Genomic DNA, 25,973 nt, shown 5'->3' on the forward strand with positions numbered 1-25,973 from the left:
TCTTTGAATATTAAACCAGATTTCTTCAATCACTGAATAAAGAAATAAGAGACTTTATTCACCTTATCTATGATTTTCAGCTAGGCAGTGGAAGAGATAACCATTTTGAAATGTTACTTGCCAATGGCTGTATAGAAAGAAGTTTTGTTATGCGTTTTTCTCTCCTCAGTTGCTCAAGGGAGCCTGTTACGAAGCCTGGTTCATTCAGACCAGGTAAGGCTAAGAGGGAAAATGTATGGGAAATAATATTATTTCCTCCACCCAACCCACTAGGCCGGCAGTTAACCATCTTCAACACCCAGGCGCAAATAGCCATTGGTGGAAAGGACAAAGGACGACTCTTCCAAGGCCAACTCTCTGGGCTCTATTATGATGGTTTGAAAGTACTGAACATGGCGGCAGAGAACAACCCCAATATTAAAATCAATGGAAGTGTCCGGCTGGTAGGAGAAGTCCCATCAATCTTGGGAACAACACAGACAACCTCCATGCCACCAGAAATGTCTACCACTGTCATGGAAACCACCACTACAATGGCTACTACTACAACCCGCAAGAATCGCTCCACGGCCAGCATTCAGGTAAGCCCTTTGCTGAGTATAGCTGCTTCTTCATCTTTGTCTTTGAAACATTGATGTTGCAGCCAGTGATGTATGTGGTTCAAGAGTTTGAATCATTGGTTTGTAGGATGCTCGTAGTAATAAGACCCAGAGGTACAGAAAGATTAAGTCATTGCTGAAGAAGTTGGCAAAGTCTTGCAACATCCGTGAGGTGTTACTCCTGTGGTATTCATCACTGAAATGAGAACGCTGTTACTCAGAATGAGCAATGGGCTACATTTTCACCATGAAATACTCCCTCTTCTTGTTTGAGTATCTTTTCAAAGAGCAGAAAGGGAAAAGGGTGGAAAGGCGAATTTGATACAAACAAGGTTATATTCTGCTTCAATTCTATTCACATCCTGCAGATGGCTTTGCTAGAACATGAATTTTGTTCATTATTGAAGCCCCTGGATACCATTAATTCAAGGGCAATTGAAGCTAGAGGTCCGACTAATCCTTTTAAAATGCAGTCTTTGTGTTTACTATTAAGTCTTGATTAATCACTTGTCATTTTTTGGCCCATTTTGTTTCCTTTATATTTGACCAAGATACTAATTACATTAGAAAATTCGAAGGTTTGAATTTAGCTAGGCAGGAAGTCCTTAGTTTCGTGGTAAGGTTGCTGTTTCTCCACTTGAAAGTAATTATATCCAAGCTAAGGCTTAATACTTTGCTGACTCCCTTGGCATTTCATAAATCTAGTTAGTAGGGGGTAAGAGGTTAATCGAGTTATTAGACTTAAATGCTCTGGCATAAAATAAGACATTCCAATTGCTTGTGGGGAAATTACCCCTAGCCTAGTTACTGCTTGTGGAAAATTCTGTAGATCAGTACTTGTACTTCTGCTTCTAAGTTTTAAGGTATTATCCATAATTGAATCTTTTAATATCATCATTGTGTTGTTGCATTGTCTCCAATGGACATTGCAAACTTAAAGTCAATAATCAATTAAACCATCTATGTGTTCCCATCTTTCTGAATTAAGTTTATTTGAGCTAGGTGGAGGCAAATGTGTTGTCTTTTTTTTTCTCTTCTTTCATCAGAAATATGCAGACAGTTCCCTATATGACTTCATAGAACATTTTGAAACTATATGTGCTAATGATGTTATTAGCTCAATTTTATGTGTTTTCAAAACTAAGAACCTGACTGGCATAGCAGTTTTAGAATTGCTTGTGCTGTTCCATGCATTCCTATGCACATGTTCAAAAGGGGAAAAAAATAGCTCTTCTCTACTGGTATTCAAGCAATAACTCCTGACACCTCACTCTACTCACTGAAAAGAAGATAAAAGGCAATATATATTTCTATTATGACTCTCTGTAGCTCAGGAACAGATCTGTTGATTGTTGGTGAAAGGATAGTTCTGTTTGCACAGGTCTTGGCAGACTTGTTTTGTTTCTGTCAGAATATATTCTGCTAACTCTGTGGGAAGCAGAGGAGCAAATGGCTTCTTTTTTCATCAGAATGGCTGATTCTGTAGTCCCTTTGAAGGCCAAATTTTCAGTAACGGATGGAGCATTTAATGGTGCACAGGGATTTGGGGACTAAACCATGGTAGTTGTCTGGTTGTGGCTTTGCCTACTGCAGCAGATACATACATGGAAGCAAATTGGTGAGTTCCTAAATTCTTTCTATGAATTAAGAGAACTTCCAAAGAGTTCATTTCAAGTTGCAGAAGTCTTGCTAGCTATTTGACTCTGAATGTCAGAGTCATTCTAGAGGTGGTAGCTATCCAGGAATGCCCTCTGCAACAATCTCCCTCTGATCTGTGTTGCCTTTGCTTGGAGTCCATTAATAATTAGGTTATACTTCTATGCATTTCCTCTTCTATCTACTGAGGCTATACAAATGACATAGAAATCTGTGGACACTCTTTTGTTAAAGGGGGTATAAACACATACTCTTGATGGAAAGCCACCAGTTAGCAGAATTGATCAAATGAAGATGAAAGACTAAAAAATGTACTGCATTCTGTGTGAAAACTAACTAGAAGCAATTTCTTACTCTAATGGCTTTGAACTTGTTTTATTTGAAAGAGAAATGAAGAAAGAAAGACAAACAGGTGTCTTCCATCCTCTCATTCACTTCCCAAATGCCAGAAGAGCCAGGGCTGGGCCAGGCCAAACCCAGGCACTGCGACCTCTGTCCTGGTCTCCCACAAGGATGGCAGGGACTGAACTGCTTGAGCCATCACTGGCTGCCTGCCAGAGTGCACACCAGCAGGAAGGGGGAATCGGGAGTGGATCCAGGACTAAATACAGGCACTCTGATATGGGAGGCAGGTGTTCCAAGTACCAGTTTGGGGACTTTTTGTTTCTTATCTTTCCAGCTGGCTGTCAGAACTCTGTCCTGAACTTGGTAAAATCTCATTTCTCAGCTTACTCTGGTTTCAAGTACATTGGAGGACAATGTTAAACCTATGTTAGGTCTGGTGACCCACCACCTCCTTGTATTCTAACCAAGGTTTAGAATAATTCCCAGACCTGGTGACTTCATGTGAAAAAGGGGCAGTCTTAAAAGCATTAATCAATCTGTGAAATCTAGCTGACATTCTTGGATGGCAATGGCTTGTTAACACTCTGATCTGAAGGAGATACTTCAGAAAGGTCAGGAAAAAATAGGAGAGATTGAATTTCTTTCTTTTTTTCTTGAGGATTTATTTGTTTGAAAAATAGAGAAAGAGAGAGATACTTTCCATCTGCTGGCTCACTCCCCAAATGGCCAAAACATTCAGGGCTGGGCCACATCAAGGCCAGGAGCCAGGAGATTCCTCTGGGTCTCCCCATGTGAATGCAGGGCCCCAATCACTTGGGCCATGCTCTGTTGCTTTTCCAGGTACGTTAGCAGGGAGCGGGATTGGAAGTGGAACATCGGGGACTCGAACCAGCACCCATATGGGATGCCAACGCTGTGGGCTGAGGCTTAACTGTGATATCATACTTAAGGCATTTTCCAAATGATACTCTCTTCTGTCTTCCATTTATTTGATAACATTGTTAAACCACAGTTGGCCTAAAGCAAGACTCTTCTAGGAGAAAGAAAACACATGGGTTCAAATGTCTAAGAAGGATGGTCATTCAAAAATCTACTGGTTCATTCTTAAGGCATAATCTAGGAAGGCATCATTTGAGGAGTTAATTTCCGATGGACCTTGGCGGATGTTGATTTCAGATCAAAGGAGAGCTGAAGTGCTTTCACGGCTGCTTTTAACTGTATGTGAATGTGCACAAATAGATTTTGAGTAGTTCTCCAGTGCCCTAGTCTCCTAGAAGTAATTGATGCTTTGATCTTTCTGTTATTGCAGTTTCCTACAGATAGGATTGTAGAACTCCTTGTGAATGACATGCACTATATTAAATTACTCAGAAGCACAGTGCCCAAGCTACAGGTCTTGATCCTGTATTAAGAAGGATGCCCCATCCCCTGAACAACAAAAAATGTTAAGATGTGGGCTGAGAAAACAGGTGGGTGAGAGACAATTCCCAGATAAAGGTCTGGCACTTAGTTTGTGTTCAATAAACATTTATTGGATGGATGAATAAAAAAATAAGAAATTTTATTACTTACCTTGCAGTCACTTAACAGGAAGTGGCATAGCTTGGGGAAGGCTTTCCCTCAGGATGATCCAGGTGCTGTGGTTATTTTTTCTGGTGATAGAGTATAACAGAGTGATTTAACTTACGTACTTGGATCTATACTTCCTTTGTTTGAAGTCTAGTTAATACTTGTAATACCTAAGTAACTCTGGACAAGTCATGTAGGTTCCTGATAACCACTGATATGAAATAAACTTTCCCATAAGTTGGAGATAAATGATAACAACTATGTCACTAGAATTTAAAATGCTGTGAGTCAGACATTTGCCCAGGTTTAGTGAGGCAATTCCTCTGCCACCATGAAATTGTATCAGCTTAAAAAGTGGCTACTTTAGGGCTGGCGCCGTGGCTCACTAGGCTAATCCTCAACCTGCGGCGCTGGCACTCCAGGTTCTAGTCCCACTTGGGGTGCCAGATTCTGTCCCGTTTGCTCCTCTTCCAGGCCAGCTCTCTGCTGTGGCCTGGGAGTGCAGTGGAAGATGGCCCAGGTCCTTGGGTCCTGCACCCACATGGGAGACCAGGAGGAACCACCTGACTCCTGGCTTTGGATCGGCACTGCGCGCCAGCCGCAACGCGCCAGCCATAGTGGCGTAGTGGCTACTTGAGGGGTGAACCAACGGAAAAAGGAAGACCTTTCTCGCTCTCTTGCTCTCTCACACTCTCTCGCTCTAACTCTGCCTGTCAAGTGGCTACTTTAGTCAGAAGGATCTGGCTTCACACACACACCCTGTTGCTTGGTGAATTAACTGGAATGACTTACTCACTTGGTCCTTTCTTCCTCTCCATGTGATCTCTCCAGCAGAGTAGTTGGGCTGCTTTCGCTGAGGCTCCAGGCTCCCGGAGAATATTTCAAGGAACAGAAAGTGCAAGAGTGCTAGTTTTCTGTGGGCCCGGAGACATACAATATCACTTCTACCAAAATCTATTGGTCTGAGAAGTCAAAGAACTTTCCCAATCAGGGGAGGAAACATAAACGTTGTGTCTCATTAGGAGGAAATTTAAGTATTTGCAAGTAACTTAAGTCTGCCATGTTGGAAAAAAAAAGGAGGGGGGGGGGTGAAGGGTATGACAGCTGCCTATCATACATAATTGTTAGAAAGATAACACAGTAAGTGTAAGTAAAAGACTTAAAACAAATACACTGGATAGAGGGGAATTTTCTAGATTTTAACCCTTATTTTATCACATCACAAATACTTAGTGTCTTAAGCAAGGGTCTATCTCAGAAAATGAGGCTGCTTCCATTGACAGTAGTAGTTTTAGTTCAGAGTGGATGGGGCTAGGAAGTTTTGAGGGAACAGGGATTTGAAGCAGGGCCATGGTAGAATTTAGAAGCTGAAATTTGTCATGGTAAATCAAAAATGTCTGTGACCTCAGCAGTAGACTTCTCTGAGACCTCATTATCCATCTTGAGTTTGATCGTGCATGTTTAAACCAACTTGAGTTCTATAGGCCTTGGAAAACATGCTGCTATGAAACTCGTCTATCCATATGTATTTTGGGAGTTACCTAGAAGGAAAGGAACCCAGGTTCCTTGCTCCCATAGAGCTTAAATTCTAAAAAGAGTGCAAGATGGTTTGACAATACTGTCAATATGAGATAGAGAATTAAGAATGGCTGTGTGTATTAAGGGCAAGGTGTAGCTTCATTGTATTTCATGCTTTGGATGAATATAATACTGGGCTTTGAAGAATGAGTATAGTTGGGAAGCTTGTGAAAAGAACAAGTTTCCTGTTGGCTGAATGTCAGAAGCTAAGTTGTAAAAACTCAGAGATGATAATTTCATGGCAAGAAAAGTCGAGCCCAACTAGAATACAGAGTGTATATGTATAATTGATGAGAGAGCAGGAATCCTGATTCTGCGATCATTGACCAAAGCTCCCACAAATGGGAGAAGACCAAGAATGGTGAAAGGGAGTGTGTTCTTGCTGGATCTACCTCCTAGGGATGCTCCAGCAGATGCACAGGCACTTCCTCTTCTGCTGACTCCAGTGTTTATTGGTGGATAAATGTCATGACACTGACATGGTAGCTCAGCTCCTAAAATGTAACGGTTCAGCTCAGCCTGCACTCAAATTCCTTGCCTCACTCAGGATAGAAGAAAAAACTGAGAAACGTAAATCTTACCACTAAGTTTCAGACACTACTACCAAAATGTTCCCACAAGAGAGGAATCGGCCAAGAGGAAAATAGTTCCAAGAACAATGTGCATTCTCCTAGCTTAGGCCTCCAACCTATGTTGTTATCAGCAAAGAAAGAACTCTGTATGTTCTGTGCAAATCACCATTTGGAATTGTTTATAAGCTATTAGCAGGATACTTACCATGACCCACTTTTTCTGTGCTGGGCTTTGGCAAAGTCACCTTGACATTGGCCCGTATTTCTTGGCACAAGAAAATTGCCAGAAAATCACAATGCTCAACCTAGATTGGAACTCTTAATAAACAGTAGAGATGAAAGACTTAAGAGGTTTGAGAAATTTCATTCTTATCACAAGCTTCACAAACTTGGCAGTCAGATGTAAACCATTTTCAAAAATTCCGGAAGGAAGCAACAATTTTCAGGCTTTATAACAGCACTTATATAGAAAGAAAGTCATCCTTGCAGCCTTTGAGTTTTAGGCTGGGAACAGTAAGGAGCATACTTGGGCCTTGGTACCGATGATTGCAAAATAAAACAAAGCAAAAACTCAGGAGCTCTCTGTTGTGGGTAGAGATCCAGTATGTTTATGTGCCTTGAAACATAAGAAATTCTGTTGTAATCCAGGTTCCTTTGAAAACTTAGCTGTATATCTCTGAGCCTCCTTATCTGAGTTTCATTATCTGTAAAAGGAGCCTAATCATACCTTTGTCACAGGCTTGTTACAAGTATGTAAGTAAGGTCATGTGTGGAAAGCACCCTGTAAGTGGTCACTAAAACTGTTGGCAGTAGGTAACTACTTGACCCTTCAATGATGTCTCAGAACTCACAGTTCTTCATGGAGTGTAGCCTTTGCATACAGTTGAATAATCACAAGAACAGTACTGTGGTCTATCCCTGCACAAATCTACAATGATCCAGGATCTCTTCTGAGAGTCCCAACTGAATCAGAGCCTTGAACTCATCAATTAAAAGAGGCATCTCAGGGAGAGTCTTTGATACTCTGGAATGGGAATTGACTTGCGGAGCGACAGCTTTCACCCATAGATTATTCTGTTAGGTTGGGGGGTATGAAATGGCCGTCTTGTAGGTGACAGAGTCAAATTACAGCTATTTCATACAAGTCAAGGAAATACATGGCATGCAAATTTATAGCATGTTGTTACCAATGGAATTCAGAGGACAAGTCTGGAAAACCATATTTCCCCAAGGTTCTTTAGATAATATAACTGTCTTGGATGGGGTTACAAGAGAGAGAGAACCTAAACCCAATACCGTGCCATTCTGGGAGGTAGATCATGCTCTATTAACAGCAGTTAGGCTGTCCCAAGGAATTATCCCCTCTGGGCCCCTCCATCTTCTCCCTGCTGTCGCCAGCCTGATGGAAGTGAGACAAGGAATCCACACATTTTCACTCCCTTGCTTTTACCACTAGACAACAGAGCCTCTGGGGAAAGTTTATTTTTAGGATCCGGGCTCAACTAATATTGATTAACAGCCTTACATAATGTGTGGCTCCAGGGCTCGTTCCTTTCCTGCCAACCCTCATAACTGGGAAAGGTGATGAAGATTTGTCAGTCTAATTAGACTGCAGCTGCCAGCCAAGAAATATCTTGCATCTTCTCTTTTGCCTCACACAGGTGCTTTCTTTTCTCCTCTCAGAATAATTTTGGGGAGAGGAAATTGGACTCTAATTTACTCGTTGTCTGCTACGACTCTCTGGTGACATTTTCTCTGTGGAATTATGTTCTTCTAATGGAACAAAAAAGAAAAGGGACCTGAATGGGATGTCTTCCCTCCTAAAGACATACGTGTCAATGATACCAAATAGGCCAGTGAAGAAATTGCAGTTGTCTTTTATCCCCTTTTGAATATCTCAATTTTAGTAGATTGGATTCTCCCCAAAGCCATGTACTGGCTTGTAAAGGGTCCTCTGAGAGGTCCTGATGTCATCAGACCAGCTGTAAGCCTGCAAGTTTGCAGGAGAAGCTCTGGAGAGGTCCTTCTAATTAGCTTGCGATAGTCATAGAACGGGATTTCCCAGAGAACTGCTGACAAAGCGTGAGTATTATTTTCAGGCATCTGAACATCAGGGAGGGAAGTATGGTCAGATCTTGGCTACCTGCACGTGGCAGCATTTTAATTTTAATGCTAAATTCTTAAAATCTAAAAATGTTTAACTATTTAAACTATTGTAATAAGCATTATGAACTTAAAAGTGGGTTTGGGGACATTCCTTTGAATTGTGTACCTTAAATGAGTTCCACATTCTCGAATCCCAGGCCTGCTTAAAATGCACCAAGCATGACATGCCTGTGCATTCTCACCTGCAGTTGCCTTGACCAGAAACAAAACATTCCCAGATATCATTTAGCCCCCTCTGTCATGACATCCAGCTCTCTGATCACATAGCACCTACCGAAGAACTCCTTGACCACCCTCTGCAAGACAGCACTAGCCGTTCCCGTCTCCTGTTTGCTTCTGACAGTTGTTTTCACTACCTGATACTGTATCACATGCTTACTTGTTTACTGCCCCTATTTACTGATTGTCATTCTAGACGGCCAAGGTCTCTGTATTAGTTACTATAGTAATTGCAGTGCTTGTTCAGGTGCTATGTACAGAATACCGCTGAGTCAATATTGATGAAAAGATAGGGGTAGTCAAAAATTCACCAGGACCTGTTCATGCAGTGAATTTAGAGTATTCACTAGCTGAATCTGGCAGCCTAGAGAGACTCCGTGGTGAGCCTCGCCAGTGAAGACGGTTTTCACTTGCCTTGCTGCTCTTGATTCGTTGTCCTAAGAAGGCAGAATCCCAAAGCCATCACCTTGCCTCTGCTGAGCAAGGTTGTTCTTGTTGGCTTCTGGTCTTAATTTATCTTTGCCTTGTACTTATTTGTCAAGTCTTAATTTTAGCCATGACCCGTTGAAGAATTAACACTTTGGGATATGTGACATCACCCACTTTTCTTCTATGATCTTTTTTCTTATTCCTTTTCCAGATAACTTAATTCTTAATATTCCTAAAATGTTCTTCAAATATGGTCAAATAATAATGTTACATTGCATGGCCTTTATTCATTGATATGAATGGTAAATTAACTTAAGGTGCTTTTTCCTAGTTCTGTGTGTGTGTTTAGGTTGGTAGGAGTTCCCTGTGTGATGAAGATTGCTTTTACAGGTCTTGGCATACATACAAGCTGAAACTGATTTCTAAGCCCCTGTTTGCCAAAGCCCATTCTCTTGTTTTCTGCAATGGCTTAGCATATTTTGTGAACACCATTCATTCATGGTTATTACTCCATGATTCAACTGTCTGCATAGTTGCCTATTTTCTTCATGGTCTTTTGGAAGGACATAGATGGAGAATACTCTTAGAAACCATTAGTTTGAGATCAGGAATGATACTTCAGTTCATCACTCAAGTGGTGAGTTCATTACTCCAAAGTGCTTGTTGCAGCAAACAAAACTACATTAAATATAACTGTAGCAAATGCTTATCTGCAAAGGGAAAAGGCAGAGAGGGCCAATAGTCTTCATGTTAAAGTTAGAAAAAGCTATGAGGGAGCAACTGGAATGAAGGAAAGTATATTGAATCAGGCATTGGGAGGCATAGCTCATGGGTAGATAATGAGTTAATACCATGGCTCTGCACAGACTATGATTGCCCTGCTGTGAGATTTTTGATTAAATAACTTTTTGGAGTTTAGTTTCTTTATCCAAAATGTGAAAATTACTACATCAGATTCAAGGATAGGATAAAATAGTACAAGTTAAGGGCTTAAAATAATGGGAAAGCCTATTCTTTATACCTTTTTTATATGTATTTATTAGACACACACACACACACACAGATACAGAGAATGAGACAGTGAGCTTCTCTCAGCGTTAGTTCATTCCCTAAAGGCTCATAATGGCTAAAAGATGGGAGCAGGTATCTCTCACGTGAGTGACAGTAAACCAATGACATCAGTGACCACTGCTGTCTCCTAGGGTCTGCAGTAGCAGAAAGCTGGAGTCAGGGACCAGAGCCAGGGACCAGAGCCAGGGACCAGACCCAGGCATTCAGATATGGGATGCAGGTGCCTTAACCAGCAGCTCAAACTGCTAGGCTAAATGCCTGCCCCTATGTTTATTGTAAGTGGCATTATAATCCAGTTCTCAGTGGCCAAACTGGCTTTTCATCTAAGTTTGATTTGTTGTTCTCTTGAGAATTAGCCATGAGTCCTCTCACATGGCAATTATCTCCCTTGAGTCTGTGCTCTTTCCTCATCAAAATATAAAAATAATTCTTGATTTCTTATGTATAAATATGATATATATAAATATATATGATTCATCATGGTACTATGTACACGTAGGGACAGTCCAACAGATAGATGAATGCATTATAAGGAGAAAGAAGAACAGGAAGTTGAAGAGAGGGGAAGAGAGAAGATAGAAACTGAAATGCTCAGTAATTGTTGGTCTAAGAATTGTGTGACCATTTCCTGGACTGAATGACTTCAGTTGAGAGAGATGGATAGAATTATTTGATTTAATTGAATGACAATGTAGTGATGTTTCTCCTCTTTATTGAAAACACTAAGAAGGGGATCCATAATTTCTTTTGCATAAAAAACCTGCTTTAATGTCTCTTGAGTCACTAAAAAAGATTCTAGTTAAAAGTGAGATCCGATATTGGATCTGTTTTTTTTCTGAAAGTACTTCCCTTTCTTTGTGTTTGTGTATGATGAGGAAATGACTGGAAGCAGCGAACATCACTAACCAGCCTTCAAGATGGGTATTTCCATTTTGTCTTTGACAAGGCGGCAGGGAGGGTGCTACATGCTTTTATACCTTTCTGGTGCATAATAGGATGATTGTAAAAATGAGAAACACATTGAGGCTATTCTGAGAGCCTTGCCTTTAGAAACCTTCCAATTAATGACTTGGGGTTCTTCTTGAGAGTTAGTTCTGCAGGTTAAGTGGAGAATATAGCAGTCTTCTGGATTTTCTCATCATCCAGGGAAGAAATGGCTGTGGAAATGAGTGCATACTATGTCTGTGGTTACTTGATTGACTTGTGTGTGTAATGCAACCTCTTCTGTCTCTCTCCCTGTAAGAATATATGTGCCAGTGTGCGTGTGTGCTTCAGTGCATGGGTGATGGAGATACATAGAGAGTGGGTACTTATGTGTGTGCTGCATAGTCCTATGGCAGAGGGATACCAAGGAGCCAGAGTTTAACTTGTCAGAATCTCTCTCCGCCTTTCTGAGAGCTGACCTCCAATGAAAGCAGAAGGACGTGAATGATTTTAATCCGCAGTAACAATGGGGAACCAGTCCTGAGAATCGTGAGCAGTGCAAATATATAAAATGGCAGATTTTTCTGCTCTGCCTGACCACTGCCTCCTCCCAGATACTGAGCGGGGCACATATTCCTGGACCCACAACTCATCCCGTAATGCACAATGAAATTTCACTCGGCCTTTATCTTGGAGCGGCTGTTCTCATGATTTATGCTCCACTGGCTAGGAAGCTGTTCTGCTGAGGAAAGACAAGGAGGGAAGGAGACACATGCACTCTCTCTGTCTCTGAGGCCATTTCTCGTTATTATTATTATCATTATTAGTTCTTCACTACCCTATGTATCCTCTTAGAGAATGTGTGATCTATCTATCGGGGAGTGGGAGAAGAGGAGGTGGCACTTGAAAAGGAACCAGGACAAAGAGGGAAATAGGCAGTTTCTCCCAATGAGAACTGGCCTGGATGGGGTTTCTTTTGTTATTGTCCTCGCCCTTTATTTTGCACTTGTTTGCTTGAGTTATGTATGCATTTTAAAGTCAAATAGAGTAACTGCCTGTATCTGTGTCTTCTGTGCTTTTGCCCCCCTCCCCCCCACTCCAAGGCATTTATTTTGCATGTATTTTTTCTTTGTTGGGTCTCTGTCTGCAAGAATCAATATAATACAACTCACGCAAATGTTACCCCTGACCATGTATGTAAAAGCTAGGACAGAATAAGTTCATTGCTTTGTTAACTCCTTTAATGGAATTAACTCCCTATCCTGGTTGATTGCAAGGGCTGTTTTTAAAAATACATATATATATTTCTGTCTATGTGGTGCATAAACCCGTAGTGTTTGATGCCTGGTTCCTATTCAGAGGATGCCAAACGACTTCTGACTGTCATTTAAGAGGACTGCATAACAGGGGTCCAGCTGGGAAGAGTGGGGGCTGTAAGAACAGCAGCATCACGGTGCGAGGGTCTGTGGATAATGCCAAATTCTCTAGCCTGGACAGGGAATAGCGTAATGTGATTTAGGAAATGCTGTACTCCCCAAGTCAATTGTATGAGGACGTGAGATTTATAGCTGAGGCATCCAACATGTGACTTCAGTTTTTGTTGGATTGTGGATTCAGTATTCAAAATTTATTGAGTGCCTCAGAGGGGTCAGGTGCTGTCCTATGCACTCAGCAACATCGGTAAATGAACAGACAAAAACATTTCTTTCTTTATGGTGTGTACACCATATTTCACAAACACTGGGGCCTTTTTAAGTGCCAGTCTTTGGGTAAATGAAGTAGGAAAGATACTGTTCGCCATAAGTGAATACATAGTCCAGTAATGTTTTTTTTTAAGATTTATTAATTTAATTGAAAGTCAGAGTTACACAGAGAAAGAAGGAGAAGCAGAGAGAGAAAGAGAGAGAGAGGGAGAGGTCTTCCATCCGCTGGTTTACTCCCCAATTGGCCGCCACTGCTAGAACTGTGCTGATCCAAAGCAAGGAGCCAGAGACCTCCTCCACATGGGTTCAGGAGCTCCAGACCGTCTTCTACTGCTTTCCCAGGCCACAACAGAGAGCTGGATCAGAAGTGGAGCAGCCAGGACTTGAATTAGCACCCTCTCTCCCTCCCTCTCCCTCCCTCTCCCTCCGTCTCCCTCCGTCTCCCTCCGTCTCCCTCCCTCTCCCTCCCTCTCCCTCCCTCTCCCTCCCTCTCCCTCCCTCTCCCTCCCTCTCCCTCCCTCTCCCTCCCTCTCCCCCTCTCTCCCTCTTCCCCTCTCCCCCTCTTCCCCTCTTCCCCTCCCTCCCATACACAATTCTTCAACCTCAATTTTCCCACAAAATTCTATCACCACTTGATTAAATCATGATTCAGAGTTTACATTGTGACTTCAAGATATCCTTTATTGAGAACATTGTCATATCATACTTGAACTGATTGATCTCACAAAAACTCATTGGCTACATAGAATGTGCCATCCACCACTGCAGGAACTAAAGGTACATCAGTTAAAAAAAAAAAAAAATAAGAAATGCCTGCCCTGACACAGTGTTCTTTTGTTAGCATTGTAATTCCTTTTCTTTTCTTTTTTTTTTTTTCTGTAACTCGTTATTAATGCCTCATTATCTCATTAGCTTGCATTTCTAGCCACTTATCAGTGTCACAGTTAACACAGCTTTCAAAGACCTTTAGAAAAAACTCACAGGTAGTTTTGTCTATCATTTCCATGTTTTTCTTGGTGATTTGCCTGCTGGAGTTTTCTCTCCTCATCCATTCTGTGCTGGATGTTGTCTGCTCCACACCTATCACCCAGGCTTCCTGTTCGACTCACACCAGTGAATCCTGAGGTCTCACTTGTATTGATTTCCAAGTTTCATCTCTCTTAGTTGACTCCCTCATTGCAAAGGTCTACATCATTCTGTAGCCTCCAGAGAAAGAATAGGTGAAAAGTAAAACCACTGAGATATCATCTGTCTGAGGAGTGCCTAATTTTATGTCCTCACCCTGGTGAACAGTTTGCCTGGGAGGGACTTAAAAGTTAGAAGCGGTCTTCCCTAATAAATGTGAGATTGAGCATTTGTCCAATGTCTTCAAGCATCCATAGTTGTAGTTGTTGACATATATTTGTTTTTATGTTGTCTGTCTGTCTCTCTCTCTGGAATCACTACTGTTTATCAATAGATCTTAAATTAATACAACTCTAGTCTCTAGGACCACATATTAGCCTATAAACCTCATGTTCTTATGTAGTTGTCATTGTCTGCCCATTAACTGCCCTGTGTTGCAATCTTGATTTCTATATATAATTTGTGCAGCTATTACACACACACACACAATGAAGATTTGTAACTCAGAAAAGCCTGAGAGTTTTAAGTCTAATAATATCTTACAGTAGAACCCTGAGTTTTATGTAATGGTATCTAAATCTGAGTCTTTTTCATAAAATACATTTATAATTAACTTTTTGAAGATCCCTTGTGTGTGTACATGTGTAATATTTACTACAAATTGCCATCAATGCACCGTTTCAGTAAGAAAACCTTGAAATGTGTTTTGATGTGTGTGTGTGTGTGTGTATATATATATATATATATATATATAGCTTTTTGCAGTTGTACCACAATGTTCAATCCTTAGTTACCCCAGAGACTAAGTGAATTGAATAATACTCTCCAGTGCCTTGAGGTTTTGCATCCAGAAATGAGTATGAGCTCACTACTGCTTCACACCAGATGCTTTTATTTTTTAGAGGGAGGGACTAGAATTGTCACTTTAGAATTTTTATGCTATAGAATGTCAGGCATTGCATTTGCTTGTCACTGAGTTCCCTCACACAGTGCTTGGTAATAAAGTGTGTTCTTTTGCCTCTAGGTTTTATTGGTCTATTTATTAACTGTGCATCACATGTGCTAGTTGATCATGCTATAAGCAAATAAATAGCTGCATGTGTTTTTCTCCTAAAGAGATAAAATACATTCCATGAAAAAAAATCAGAATTAATATTGGATATATATTGTGATACATAGATAGATAATAGAAACTGGATGTAATTAAGTAATTTCACTATGAGCCAAAGATTATATCTACAACAGCACTTCAAGGGGCCTGTGCTGTGGCATAGTAGGTTAAGCCTCCGCTTGTGGCACTAGCATCCCACAAGGGAGCCAATTCGAGTCCAGGGTACTCCACTTCTGATCCAGCTCTCTATAGTGGCCTGGGAAAGCAGTGAAAAATGGCCAAAGTACTTGGGTCCCTGCACCCAATGAGGGAGACCCAGAAGAAGCTCCTGGCATTGGATCAACCCAGTTATGGCCATTGCAGCCATCTGGGGAATGAACCAGCAGATGGGAAGGACTCTCTCTCTGTAACTCTGCCTCGCAAATAAAAAATAAATCTAAAGTACTTCAAAAAACTAATGGATAATGGGATTAAAAGATAAATATGTTTTGGTGTAAAAGTTTGCAAATCCATGCATTGTCCAAGGAACCTTCAAAAACTCCATGGCAAATGCACATTTTATTTTAGATGGAGTTTTCCATCAATGTTTTGAAGGCCATCATTTATGAAAACAGTATTAATGCCATTTTGAAAATTTTTGCACCAAAATAAATGTTTAGTTTCACCTTCCCACAAGTTTTTTGAAGTATACTCATATTGGTTGAGATTTGGGAAGAGATTAATGTAAGCAAATCATGAATAAAAGGTCAACAGGGGAAGATGAACAGAGATGGTGAAGATGTTCCCAAGGCTGTTCTTATAGGGCATCATTTCTATCAACATTCTAACAAGAAAACAAAGATTGCTGGAGATCCTGAAATAAACCAAAATATTTGAAGAAGATAAATAGCAAAATTTATTTCCAAGGCCACACAGACATACCAAAAACAACTATAAAATATTCTTTTTGACTCCAATAGCTAGAAGAAGATTGATGTTTTTGAATTTGTGGGATTTGTGGTGACTGTCTAGACAACTTCCTTTTGCTATATGGCAACAATTAAAGGGAACCAGTATAAAGCAGTGTCAATCATGTCATCAATAAAAAGGAAACTAAGGTGGGTTTTTCCCTATCCCTCCCTATTTTCAGTGAGCTACATTCTTTTAGTTTCCCTATCAACTGATTAGGTATTTTTCTGAGTTTTTCCTCTTTCCTCTGTTGTAAATATTTTGCCCACCTCAAGATCCTTTCTAAAGTCAGGAACCAACTTCCTAAAAATATACAATGAAAGGTGATTGTGTTAGAAAATACCAGAGATGGCTCTGTTGTGTCTGGAGCTGTTAAATGATGTTGTATCATAAAGAGTCCAGTCAATAAGGCAGAAGGAAGAATCTGACAATTGAATAAGACCTCAGAAAGATCTCCCAGCCTGACTCAAACTCCCTGGTGAGAGAGAAACCCAAGCAGCAGATGGAAGACTTCTGTTCATTAAAGGACTCTAAAAATGTTGACAAATTTTTATTTTGGAATTTGTTTGAAATGCAGATGTGGCATTTGAAAACAAGATCTATTCAAAACCATTATATTTGATATCTAATGTGAACGAAAGGTGGTGGTAAGGAATCAGAGGGGGGAGATGATTTGGTCAATAAACACTTAATATGAGTGCCTGCCAGCCGAAGGATCCAAATGGTAATGGGCGGGGGGCAGGTGGTAATTAAGAGAAATGTATGGTACCTGTCTACATGGAGCTTATACGAACAAAAGAAGGCGTAAAGCAAATCAATTTCAAAAATATTTAGTCGTGATCATGACAAATGCAACAGAGAGAGACCGGTTTCTTGTAAAGAAGGACCTTAGCTAGTGTTCTGATTTGTAAAGAAATTAAGGAGGAAGAAGTGTGGGAACTGTCCTGTGGAGGATAAGAATTTAGATAAGAAAGAAGGCCAGGAAAAGTATTCCAACGAAAGACAAGAGGCTGTGTGAAGTCCTTGCTGTAGGGAACAGGCTATATGATGAATATTGGCTCCAAAGTCTTGGAATGGTCCAGGTTTGGCAGTATTAACTGATTAGTTAGCATGCACAGTTGTAGGGCTGGGAAAAGCTCATTCAAATAGTGATTATCCCACTATTATGACAAAGGATATGGGGCTGGTTGTGTGAAAGTTTGCAAAGCCAGATCGAGTGGCATGGCCGTGTAGAATAGGCTGATGCTCTCCCAATCTAAAGCTTCTGGATCACTGCCTCAGTGATTTGTCAAAGGTGTGGGTTTCCTCAAGGAAAAGTCAGACATCTACGGCAGTGTCTCACAGACACTTGTGCAAAGATTGTTGGAAATGCATTAATATATCATGTTCATCACCATTTTGTACAGTATATTGAATTATGTTTGCTAGTGAGGGACTACACACATCATATAGATCATATGATTGTGTAAGATGTCATGTGAATGTCATAATAGAAAAAACATCTAGCATGTTTATGTGTCTAGGTATTCAGACTTTATAGGGTACCATATTTCACCCATAACCACGAAAGTGTCATTTGAAGTCTTCTGATTGCTCTATTTTCTAGTGCCTTGCTTTTGCCTTTCTGCCTGCCTGGTGGTAACTGTGGAGTTCAGGGAAGTTTCTCTGTGGTCTAATTAGCCTTTCCATTTAGTTCTTTAAGAAAAACTTTGAACCAGAAGCTGGAGGTAATGTGCCCGATTAAATTCATAGATGTCAATTTCTTTTTAATTTTAATTCTGTTCTATAGTTCTTCCCACTCTTGCTGCCCGAACACAGCTGAGGTTTGGGCGATTATAAGACTTTCATGCCTACGCTGCCAATTATGTTTCCTGCTTTAGGATTAATTTCATTTATTATTGTGATTATGAATATAATAATTGGCATCCCCACCCAAACCTGGATGAATAGTAGTTTTCACAGTCTTAACTTCCAAACTAGCTTGTTTCAGTTCTTTGCCCAGATGGTTCCTTCTTTCTTGAATGGTGGAGAACATTCAGTTTTTGTTAGATTTACATGTTATTTTTAGGTCATTCAGCAGATAGCACGTTCTTAGGAAATGCTTCTCAAAGTGGGGAGATGGTTTATTCACACAGGGTTGAGACACCATTTAGTAAGTTAGAACAAGGTCTTTTCTTCTTGGTGTGTCCACTTTAGGGATAGTTCCTCTAAAGAAGAAACATTTACACTGAGACCTGAATGAGCAGAAACATCAGATTCATTAAGTCTGGGCAGAACTTTACAATAGAAGGAATGGTTAGTGTCGAGGCCCTTACACTGGAATATATTGGGGCTTTCTGTAGGAAAATTAATATGGCTGGAGCTAGAGGAAATCTGGTATAACTTAAGATATGACAGGTGGACAGAGGGCTGCATCCTATAGGACCTCTTAGGCCATGGAAAGCTGTTTGGATTTTATTTAAGGGCAATGGTAAGCTATTAGAATGTACCCAATAGTGGACAGATACAATATGATTTATGTGTCTGAAAGATCACTGTGGTTGTTATATTGAGAAATGATTGTGAAACAGCAAGAGATGAGGCAGAAAGTCTTATGTGACTGTTGTTTCAGTTCCAGTGAAAGATGACAGTGGCTTGGACTAGGATAGTAACCAAACCCTCACTCTGTAACCACTTAGCTTGGTGGCCTCACTCTATCTTGTCACTGCCTTGAACTGCCATATCTCTACAACTTGGTTTTTTTCTTGAAATTTATGAGAGAGAGAGAGAGGGAGACAGACAGACAGACAGAAAGGGTGTACCCATTTGATTGTTACCTCCCCAGGTCCTCACAAAGACCAGATTCTGATTCCACAGCTGGGGATTCAATAGCTTGCCATTGCACTTAAAGGCACTGCGTCTTTCCTTCAAAAGTCCTGAATTTTATGTTCTCAATTATTTTACTTTTCCAACAAGTAATACATGTTTATTATAGAGAAAATAACAGTGAAATAAATTCCATCCATGATCCCACACTGGAAGAATCATATAGTAAGACTGTACAGGTTTCCATGCCTGCCTTCATTTCTTTCATCATTAAATTATTTTTCTCACATAGACCAATGTTACAGTCATGCCCTATTATAATTTTAGATGTTCCATTCTCTCTTATTGGGCACATATAACATGCACAAGAGTGTACTTGTTCTCTCTGTAATTAAGATGATGTCATCATTTCCATAGAGGTTTTGAAGGAGAAACTATTTAAACTTTTAAAATTTATTTTAGAGACAAAGAAATAGGGACAAAGACAAAAGAGAGCTCATTCTTCATTCCCTTAAATGTCCCCAATGGCTTAAGCTGGTCCAAGCTGAAGCTGGGAGCCAGAACCTCAATCCAGCTCTCCCACATGAGTGGCAGAGATCCAGCTACTTGCGCTATCTCTGTTGCCTTCCAGTGTCTGCGTTAGCAGGAAGCTGGAGTCATGTGTCAGAGCCAGACATTGAACCCACTGCACTCTGATGTGATATTAACCTGCATCTGAACCACTAGGTTAAAACCTGCCCCAGAAAATGAATGTGTATCTATGTTTTTAGAGTAGTGCTGGGTACATGGTAAGCATTCAATAAATGTTAGCTTTTATTATCATTTTTGTTATTGTTCTTTTATGCATTCTATCTGCCTGGACAATAATTCCTCAAAACTCAGTTCAAGTATTACCTTCTTGATGAGTTACCCACCTTATCTGTCAATTTGTGTCATTGGGAGGCTCAACTCTGCTGTTTGCCCTTGTATCTGTAACTACTGAAGTGGTGTACTTGTTATGATGAACAGGGAGTATAAGGACCTTAGCCATGTTTCAAATCAATGAATGCTTGCGTTTGCTGTTGAACATCAAAGCTCTGTTGAACTTATCTGTACTATTGTGCAAATCTATAACTTTTCACACAGGTTCCTACCCATTGTTCAAGTCTTCTTTCCCAGTGATAAATCTCAAGAAGATATGAATGGACCATTGAGAAGTCTTCTAAAAATAAAGAAAATTTATCTGAGTGTATGTTCAATGATATGAAAATATTTAAACCTATATATTGTTTGTGTGTATGCATGCATGTGCCATGGGAAATTATTCTCTTGAGAGAATTGGGGAATAATATTAAAATAAATGGTAAAACAAAATAGCATTTTACTAACATTAAAATGAATAGCGGCTCAGAGTTTTGGAGCATGTATGAGGTGCCATTTTGGAAAATATATACAGAAGGAGAAAACCTAAGAGAACAGTGAATGAGTTTTTGCTCTGTTTGTTTCCCTGGCTATGATAGGGGAAGCTATAAAATATAATCTTTATCTGTATATGTATTCTAAACCATTGTGATCTATCTTTCTAAATAGTCAATTATTTTTAAAAAGCTACAAATAAGCCCTATAAGAACATCATAAATGCATTGCATTTAAATGCATCTTGCAAATAAAGTTTACTTTACTCTTCCTGTATCTTACTGCAGCCTTAAACAGCAAAATATGTTAATACCCACCTGATTAAGAAATGAATCATTACTGCATCGTAGTATGTTAATCATGCTTATCATTCCTGCTCCTTAGACATCATTGTACTTTGGTATGGAAAAGGTAGTTGACTTCTGAGCCTTCTTGTTGAAGTGTACATTTAGAGACAACAGGCTTCTCACAAGATCTAATGTTATTCTTATATGAAAAGTCCCAAGTAATAAAATGAGGATTGAAAATGTTGAAAATACATGATACATAAGTAGGATTATGATTAAGAGCACTATTTTTTGCTTCCATAGTGACTTTGAAGATACACACAAATTGGAAGTAGGCCAGACAGAAGCAATAGGAATAAATAGAATGAAAAGAATGACTTAAAAAGATGGATTAAAAGAACTAAATATCTATAGCTTAGCTAAGTGACAACCCAGAGGAAGTGACATTATAGGGGCTGTTATTAGATTTGAAAGTTACCACAAGCATTACTTAATTAATGGGATGAAATCAAAGGGAAAAAAGTGGTTAACTCAATATCTGGATTTCTTTTCTTGATTGTGAGAATTATTAGATTATAAAAGACCTGAGTACCTACAGCAAAAGGTAAGGTGTGGCAGCATGAAGTCTCTAATAGTTTCCTCACTTCTGAACAAGACTTACTGCCAGAAGCAGATCTCACATCTAATCCCTACATTTTAACACTTTATAAGAATTCCAGAGAGAGAGAGAGAAAGAGAGAAAGCATGCTCATTTCAGTGAGAATAAAATGGTCTTCCGAGACTAACATCACAGATTTTATGACATCTCTGTTGCGGGACCTTCAGCAAGTTATTAACCCTGCCAAGACTCCTCCATAAAGTGATAAAGTGGTATTAATTTGTACTTTCTAGGATTGTTGATATTTGTAAGAATCATCTTGATAGTTCCTTTTGCTATTTAATTGCTATTATATCCACTGTCCTTCATCATCATTGCCATTAGCTTACTTGCTTACTTCAGTAGTTTCATAAATAGTTTCCTGGAGTTCAATTCTGCCCATGTTCAAAAGTTGCCATATTACAGACAGAATAAAACTTATTGAGCATATATCTGATTAAGCCATGGCTAGCTTCAGAATCCTTAAGCATGCCATTGCCTTCATGATAAAATCTAATCTCATTGTATGGCATACTTCTATGCCATCATGCCTTTCTAACTCCAAATCTTCCAATTCATATTGCCTCACTCCTACCGTGTAATCCTCTAGTCATGCAAATTTGCTTGTTTTCTCAAGTGAAGCTTCTTTTTTATTTATAGATCCATTTTTTGCTTGAAAGGCAGAGCAACAGGGAGAAATGGAGAAACAGAGTGAGAGGTCTCCCATCTACTGGTTCACTTCCTGGATGACCGCAACCGCCAGAGCTTGGCCAGGCAAAAGCCTGAAACTCAATTCTGGGTCTCCATTTGGACTATCTTCTGCTGCTTTCCTAGGTGCATGAGCAGGGAGTTAGATCAGAAGCCAAGCAGCTGGTGCTCAAAATAGTACTCCAACATGGAATACCAGTGTTGCAGGCAGCTCAACTTGAATAGCACCAGCCCCAGAACTTTCTTCCTTGATGCTGTGTGCAAATACTTAAAAATGCAGATTCCTCTGCTGAGAACCAAGGCTCATGTCCCATCTCCCACTCTGTTTTCTGGATGCCATAGACTATTCCTAAAAAGTCCAGCTCAGATTCTACCTGTGCCAGATGTCTTACTAGAAACCCCAATGCCTTGCTCATGTGTTTGCATGACAAATGGAGCTCATAATTTTCCCATGGTCTATTCTATTGTCATTGTCTTTTCACCTCTGCCTCTACTAATAGACTTTGGGCTTTATTTGTGCAGATAGTGACTACCACTTAGTATGCTTCCAGCACTTTTTTTTTTAAACATTGAAGAACAATGGACGAAGGCAGGAAAGGGATAGAAGGATGCATGGAGTATAACAAAATACCTGGAATGCCAGAGGTTATCAATTAATGTTAGTCTTCTTTCCTTGAAGTTGTGAATTTAAGGAATGTTCTTGGCTGTCTTTGATAATCAAAATCTCCAATGGGTTTTATTCAGGGTTATTTGTGTGTGTGTTTACATCTGAACTATCACCATCATACTGAGAAAATGCTGAAATCTAGCAGGAGCAGCCAGTGTCAAAGGGACCTTGGAAACAGGTGAATACAGATCAGAGAGAAATATGTCAACAGAGTAGCCTTAAAGTGATGCTTGGAAATCCCTACCTTTGTGGATGGACATAGATCTCTATCTTTACAACTGGAAGCTTGATGACTTCTGAGAGCTTGATTGAAGAGAAATGAAAATGAGATGCAGGAGACCAAGATGGAAGTGGAAAAGGCATTGGCCAAGCATTAGCAAAAAAACAAAGTTTTCCCTTTTTCTGCTCTGTTCCCCAAGCTGGTGCTGTCTGTGGCCCAACTGTTTAACCTTAAGAGCATGGCCAGCTCCTCTTGTCTGGAGTTTGCTCTAATTGTTGAGTGCATTGTGGTGTCTGAGATGATCAATTGCTCATGCCAAGAGCAAAATGTTAAGATTCATGAAATGCAAGTCTACTCTATTAATAACCTGAGTCAGGTTTTCATTCCTCCCTCCCCTTTGTTTTCTCCTTTGCCAAGCCTCCGTTCTTACTCTTTTGTGTATGTGTGTAAAGGAAACAAATGAGATTTCAGACATAGCAATGAATCGCCACCTAAAAGTGCACCCCAGGGTCTTCCATGTCCCTTTGCTGTTGTGTGATAAATTGCCATCTTTGGAATTAATGGCTAACTTTTCAGCAAGTGTTTACTCGCTTTCATCTTCTCTCTGGCATCAGTGAACCTCTGAGACAGAGAGCCAAACTTTGCTTCCCTCTCTCAGGAGCTTGCTATATACAGGAACACAATCAGTGAAGGGAACAGGGCTGAGGATTGGTACCTCTGTGTTGGTCTGTTGCCCTTGAATTCAGCGAACACCAAGCCAGGCCATCTCCATGGCCTTTTCACAAACTATCTCATTTCTCTTTTCTTTAGGCTGTGTGTTCAACTTTCTATGAAACTTTACTTCAAAGTAGATCTTCTAGGCTTAGGGAAAGAAAAATAGACTGAGCAAAACCTGTTTATCTTGTTTGATACATTGCTGCTCTATTCAAAGCGGAAAGAAAGAGTTTCTCATGTATCTAATTACAAATGTTACTAAGCCTGCTCAGGTTTACACAGGGTATGCTGATACACAGGTGTGACCCAGTCCTGAACCCATCCTCAGAGACCAGTTGTCAAATACTTTCTACTAAGCAGATGGGCCTGATGTGCCCATTGGCCAGAATGAGTTTCACCCTGCTTCTGCTATTTTTGTAGTGGTACTGTCTCTCCAAGTCAGAGAGATCAGGGAAAGTTTAACATAGTCTTTGAACCTAGTGATTCTTTAATGTTTGTGAATGCAGCATATTCAGTGGTTCTCAGTCAGGAGTAATTGCTCCCACACCTACAATTTTGCAGTTATGGAAAAATTTATAGTTTTTCACGAGTGGGAGAGGAAGAAGCACAGACATGCTACAGATAATACTATGCATTGTATAGAGTACCTGAACTCCGGAATATATAAATCAAATAAAACGCTATCTGGCTACTTACTATAGGAAATACTTTAAAAAGTATAAGCTGTGAGTTTTGTCCTATAAGCATAGGGAGAAAAACAAGCTTTTGGTTTTGGACTCTGGTTATATGATAGAATTCAGCTGTATGTTTGTGATACTTGGCAAAGCTTTGTGGTAGCATGGAATGGTTGTGCCCTTAAGAGTCTTTTAAGGCAATCAGAGAAACTTGGAATCTAGGACTTGATCAGTGCTCATGTAACAACAGTGAGAGGTGTCAGGCCTACTTAAATTCAGTTCTGAATTGGAAGATAGAGTGAAAACTAGGAAAATCTAAGAAGAGTTAATGGAGAGAGACGAATTGAACCAGAATCTTGAGGTGAGCAAACAAGCAGAGATAGCGTGATGTGGGCCTCGAAGAACCTTCAGGAATCCCCTCACACACTTCAGGTGCGGAAGGTGTAGAGCTGCCTGGGAGATCAAAGAAATAGCTGCCTGATCGTAAAATCCTTTCAGAGATGTTTCCTAGCAAACCACTTTTGCTTCTGGAAAAACAGACAAACATAAGATATGGGCTAAGAAGTTTACAACTCCTGAGGGAACTTGAGATTGACTCATGTCTGACAGTCTTCATTTTGCAAAACAAGACAGGGCAAAAATGACAAAGAGGCCTTGGAACACAGTTCTTGTTTGGTATTCCAGATAAGAAGGGAGGCTTTAGATACACAGAAGCATTACAGGAATTTCCTGAGGAAACCCACAATCAGTGTGACTGGCCTCTCCGTCCCAGTCAAGTACATGCCTTTGTCTCAGCTTTAGTTCTAACTCCTGCTGATTGTTGGCCGTGAGTGGTGTGTAGTCACAGAAGGACTGTAAGATTGGAATTGGACACAATTCTTTTCTCCCTACAAGCTAGCTGAATGACAATGGGAAAAATCATCAATGTGAGGGTTGAGCTGGGGTAGGACATGTTCAACTCTAACTGCACACCGATACCCTCATGGACTTGCCTGTTCATTCAGAGACTACAGGAAAAGTGCCGTATCCCAGACACATTTTGTGACACTTCAGTGAAATGTTGAAATAAGCAACGTCAGCAGACTTACGTTCTCACTAATGGTCCGTCCAGTATACCTTATGAATATACAACACCAATTTTTGCTACAAGATATCATTTGCATTGTATTTATAAAGTTGTCACTTTACTGTGTTTCTTCACAGAGAATCTAGAAGGGGAAGAATGACAGTGCGGTTGTTTGCTAACATCTTGGTGTGCTTTTAGCACCTGGGTATAGCTCCAAGGGGAATTGTTGTGAGGCAGGAAGCTGATCTGATGTGTATCTGTACTTATGAGCACTTAAAGAAATTGTCAGATGGTTCCCACAATGACAAATTTGAGTCCCCAGAGCTTATGAAAGCAGAATCCATAGATATTTGGGGAAATAGTCCTATATTTTCAGGGAAAAATGCCTGTGCTATATACCTGCACCCCCCCCAACTTGGTTTTATGTCTTTGAAATAAACAAAACATTAAAAACAATAGTTAACTGTTCCGTTCTAGTAAAGAGCTTTGTGATTATTTAATCTGCTATCTGTTCGGTAACACTGTTGCTTCTGTGAATTGAGTGCTTCCTGGTGCCACAAATGAAGCCGAGAGCTTTGCCGGGTGGTACAATTACTTCCCCAGTTGACAGATGAAGAAAGCAAGATGTAAGGTACAAAGTGTGCTGGAAGTCAAGGGGAATAAATGCCTTTTGTTTGCTTCCTCCTTGAAAACTTCACTAGGCTTTTTAATTACATGGCTGCTTCAAAAACTTGATACAAAATGGGTATCATGAAAAAACTATGTGTGCATTTCAAATTCATTTG

At 40.1% G+C, this 25,973-nt stretch overlaps 1 protein-coding gene across 50 annotated transcripts in view; it reads left to right on the forward strand.

The window, feature by feature from the left end:
* The window catches only part of NRXN3 (neurexin 3), a 1,789,124-nt gene that overhangs the window by 1,635,598 nt on the left and 127,553 nt on the right, over positions 1 to 25,973 (forward strand). For all 50 annotated transcript variants that reach the window (XM_070065300.1, XM_070065299.1, XM_070065301.1 and 47 more), the window contains one exon: positions 274 to 581. In XM_070065300.1, the coding sequence (XP_069921401.1) occupies positions 274 to 581 (308 nt within the window). The remainder of the gene's footprint in view (positions 1 to 273; positions 582 to 25,973) is intronic.

This window comes from Oryctolagus cuniculus, chromosome 20, assembly GCF_964237555.1.
Source record: "Oryctolagus cuniculus chromosome 20, mOryCun1.1, whole genome shotgun sequence".
Lineage (NCBI taxonomy): Eukaryota > Metazoa > Chordata > Mammalia > Lagomorpha > Leporidae > Oryctolagus > Oryctolagus cuniculus.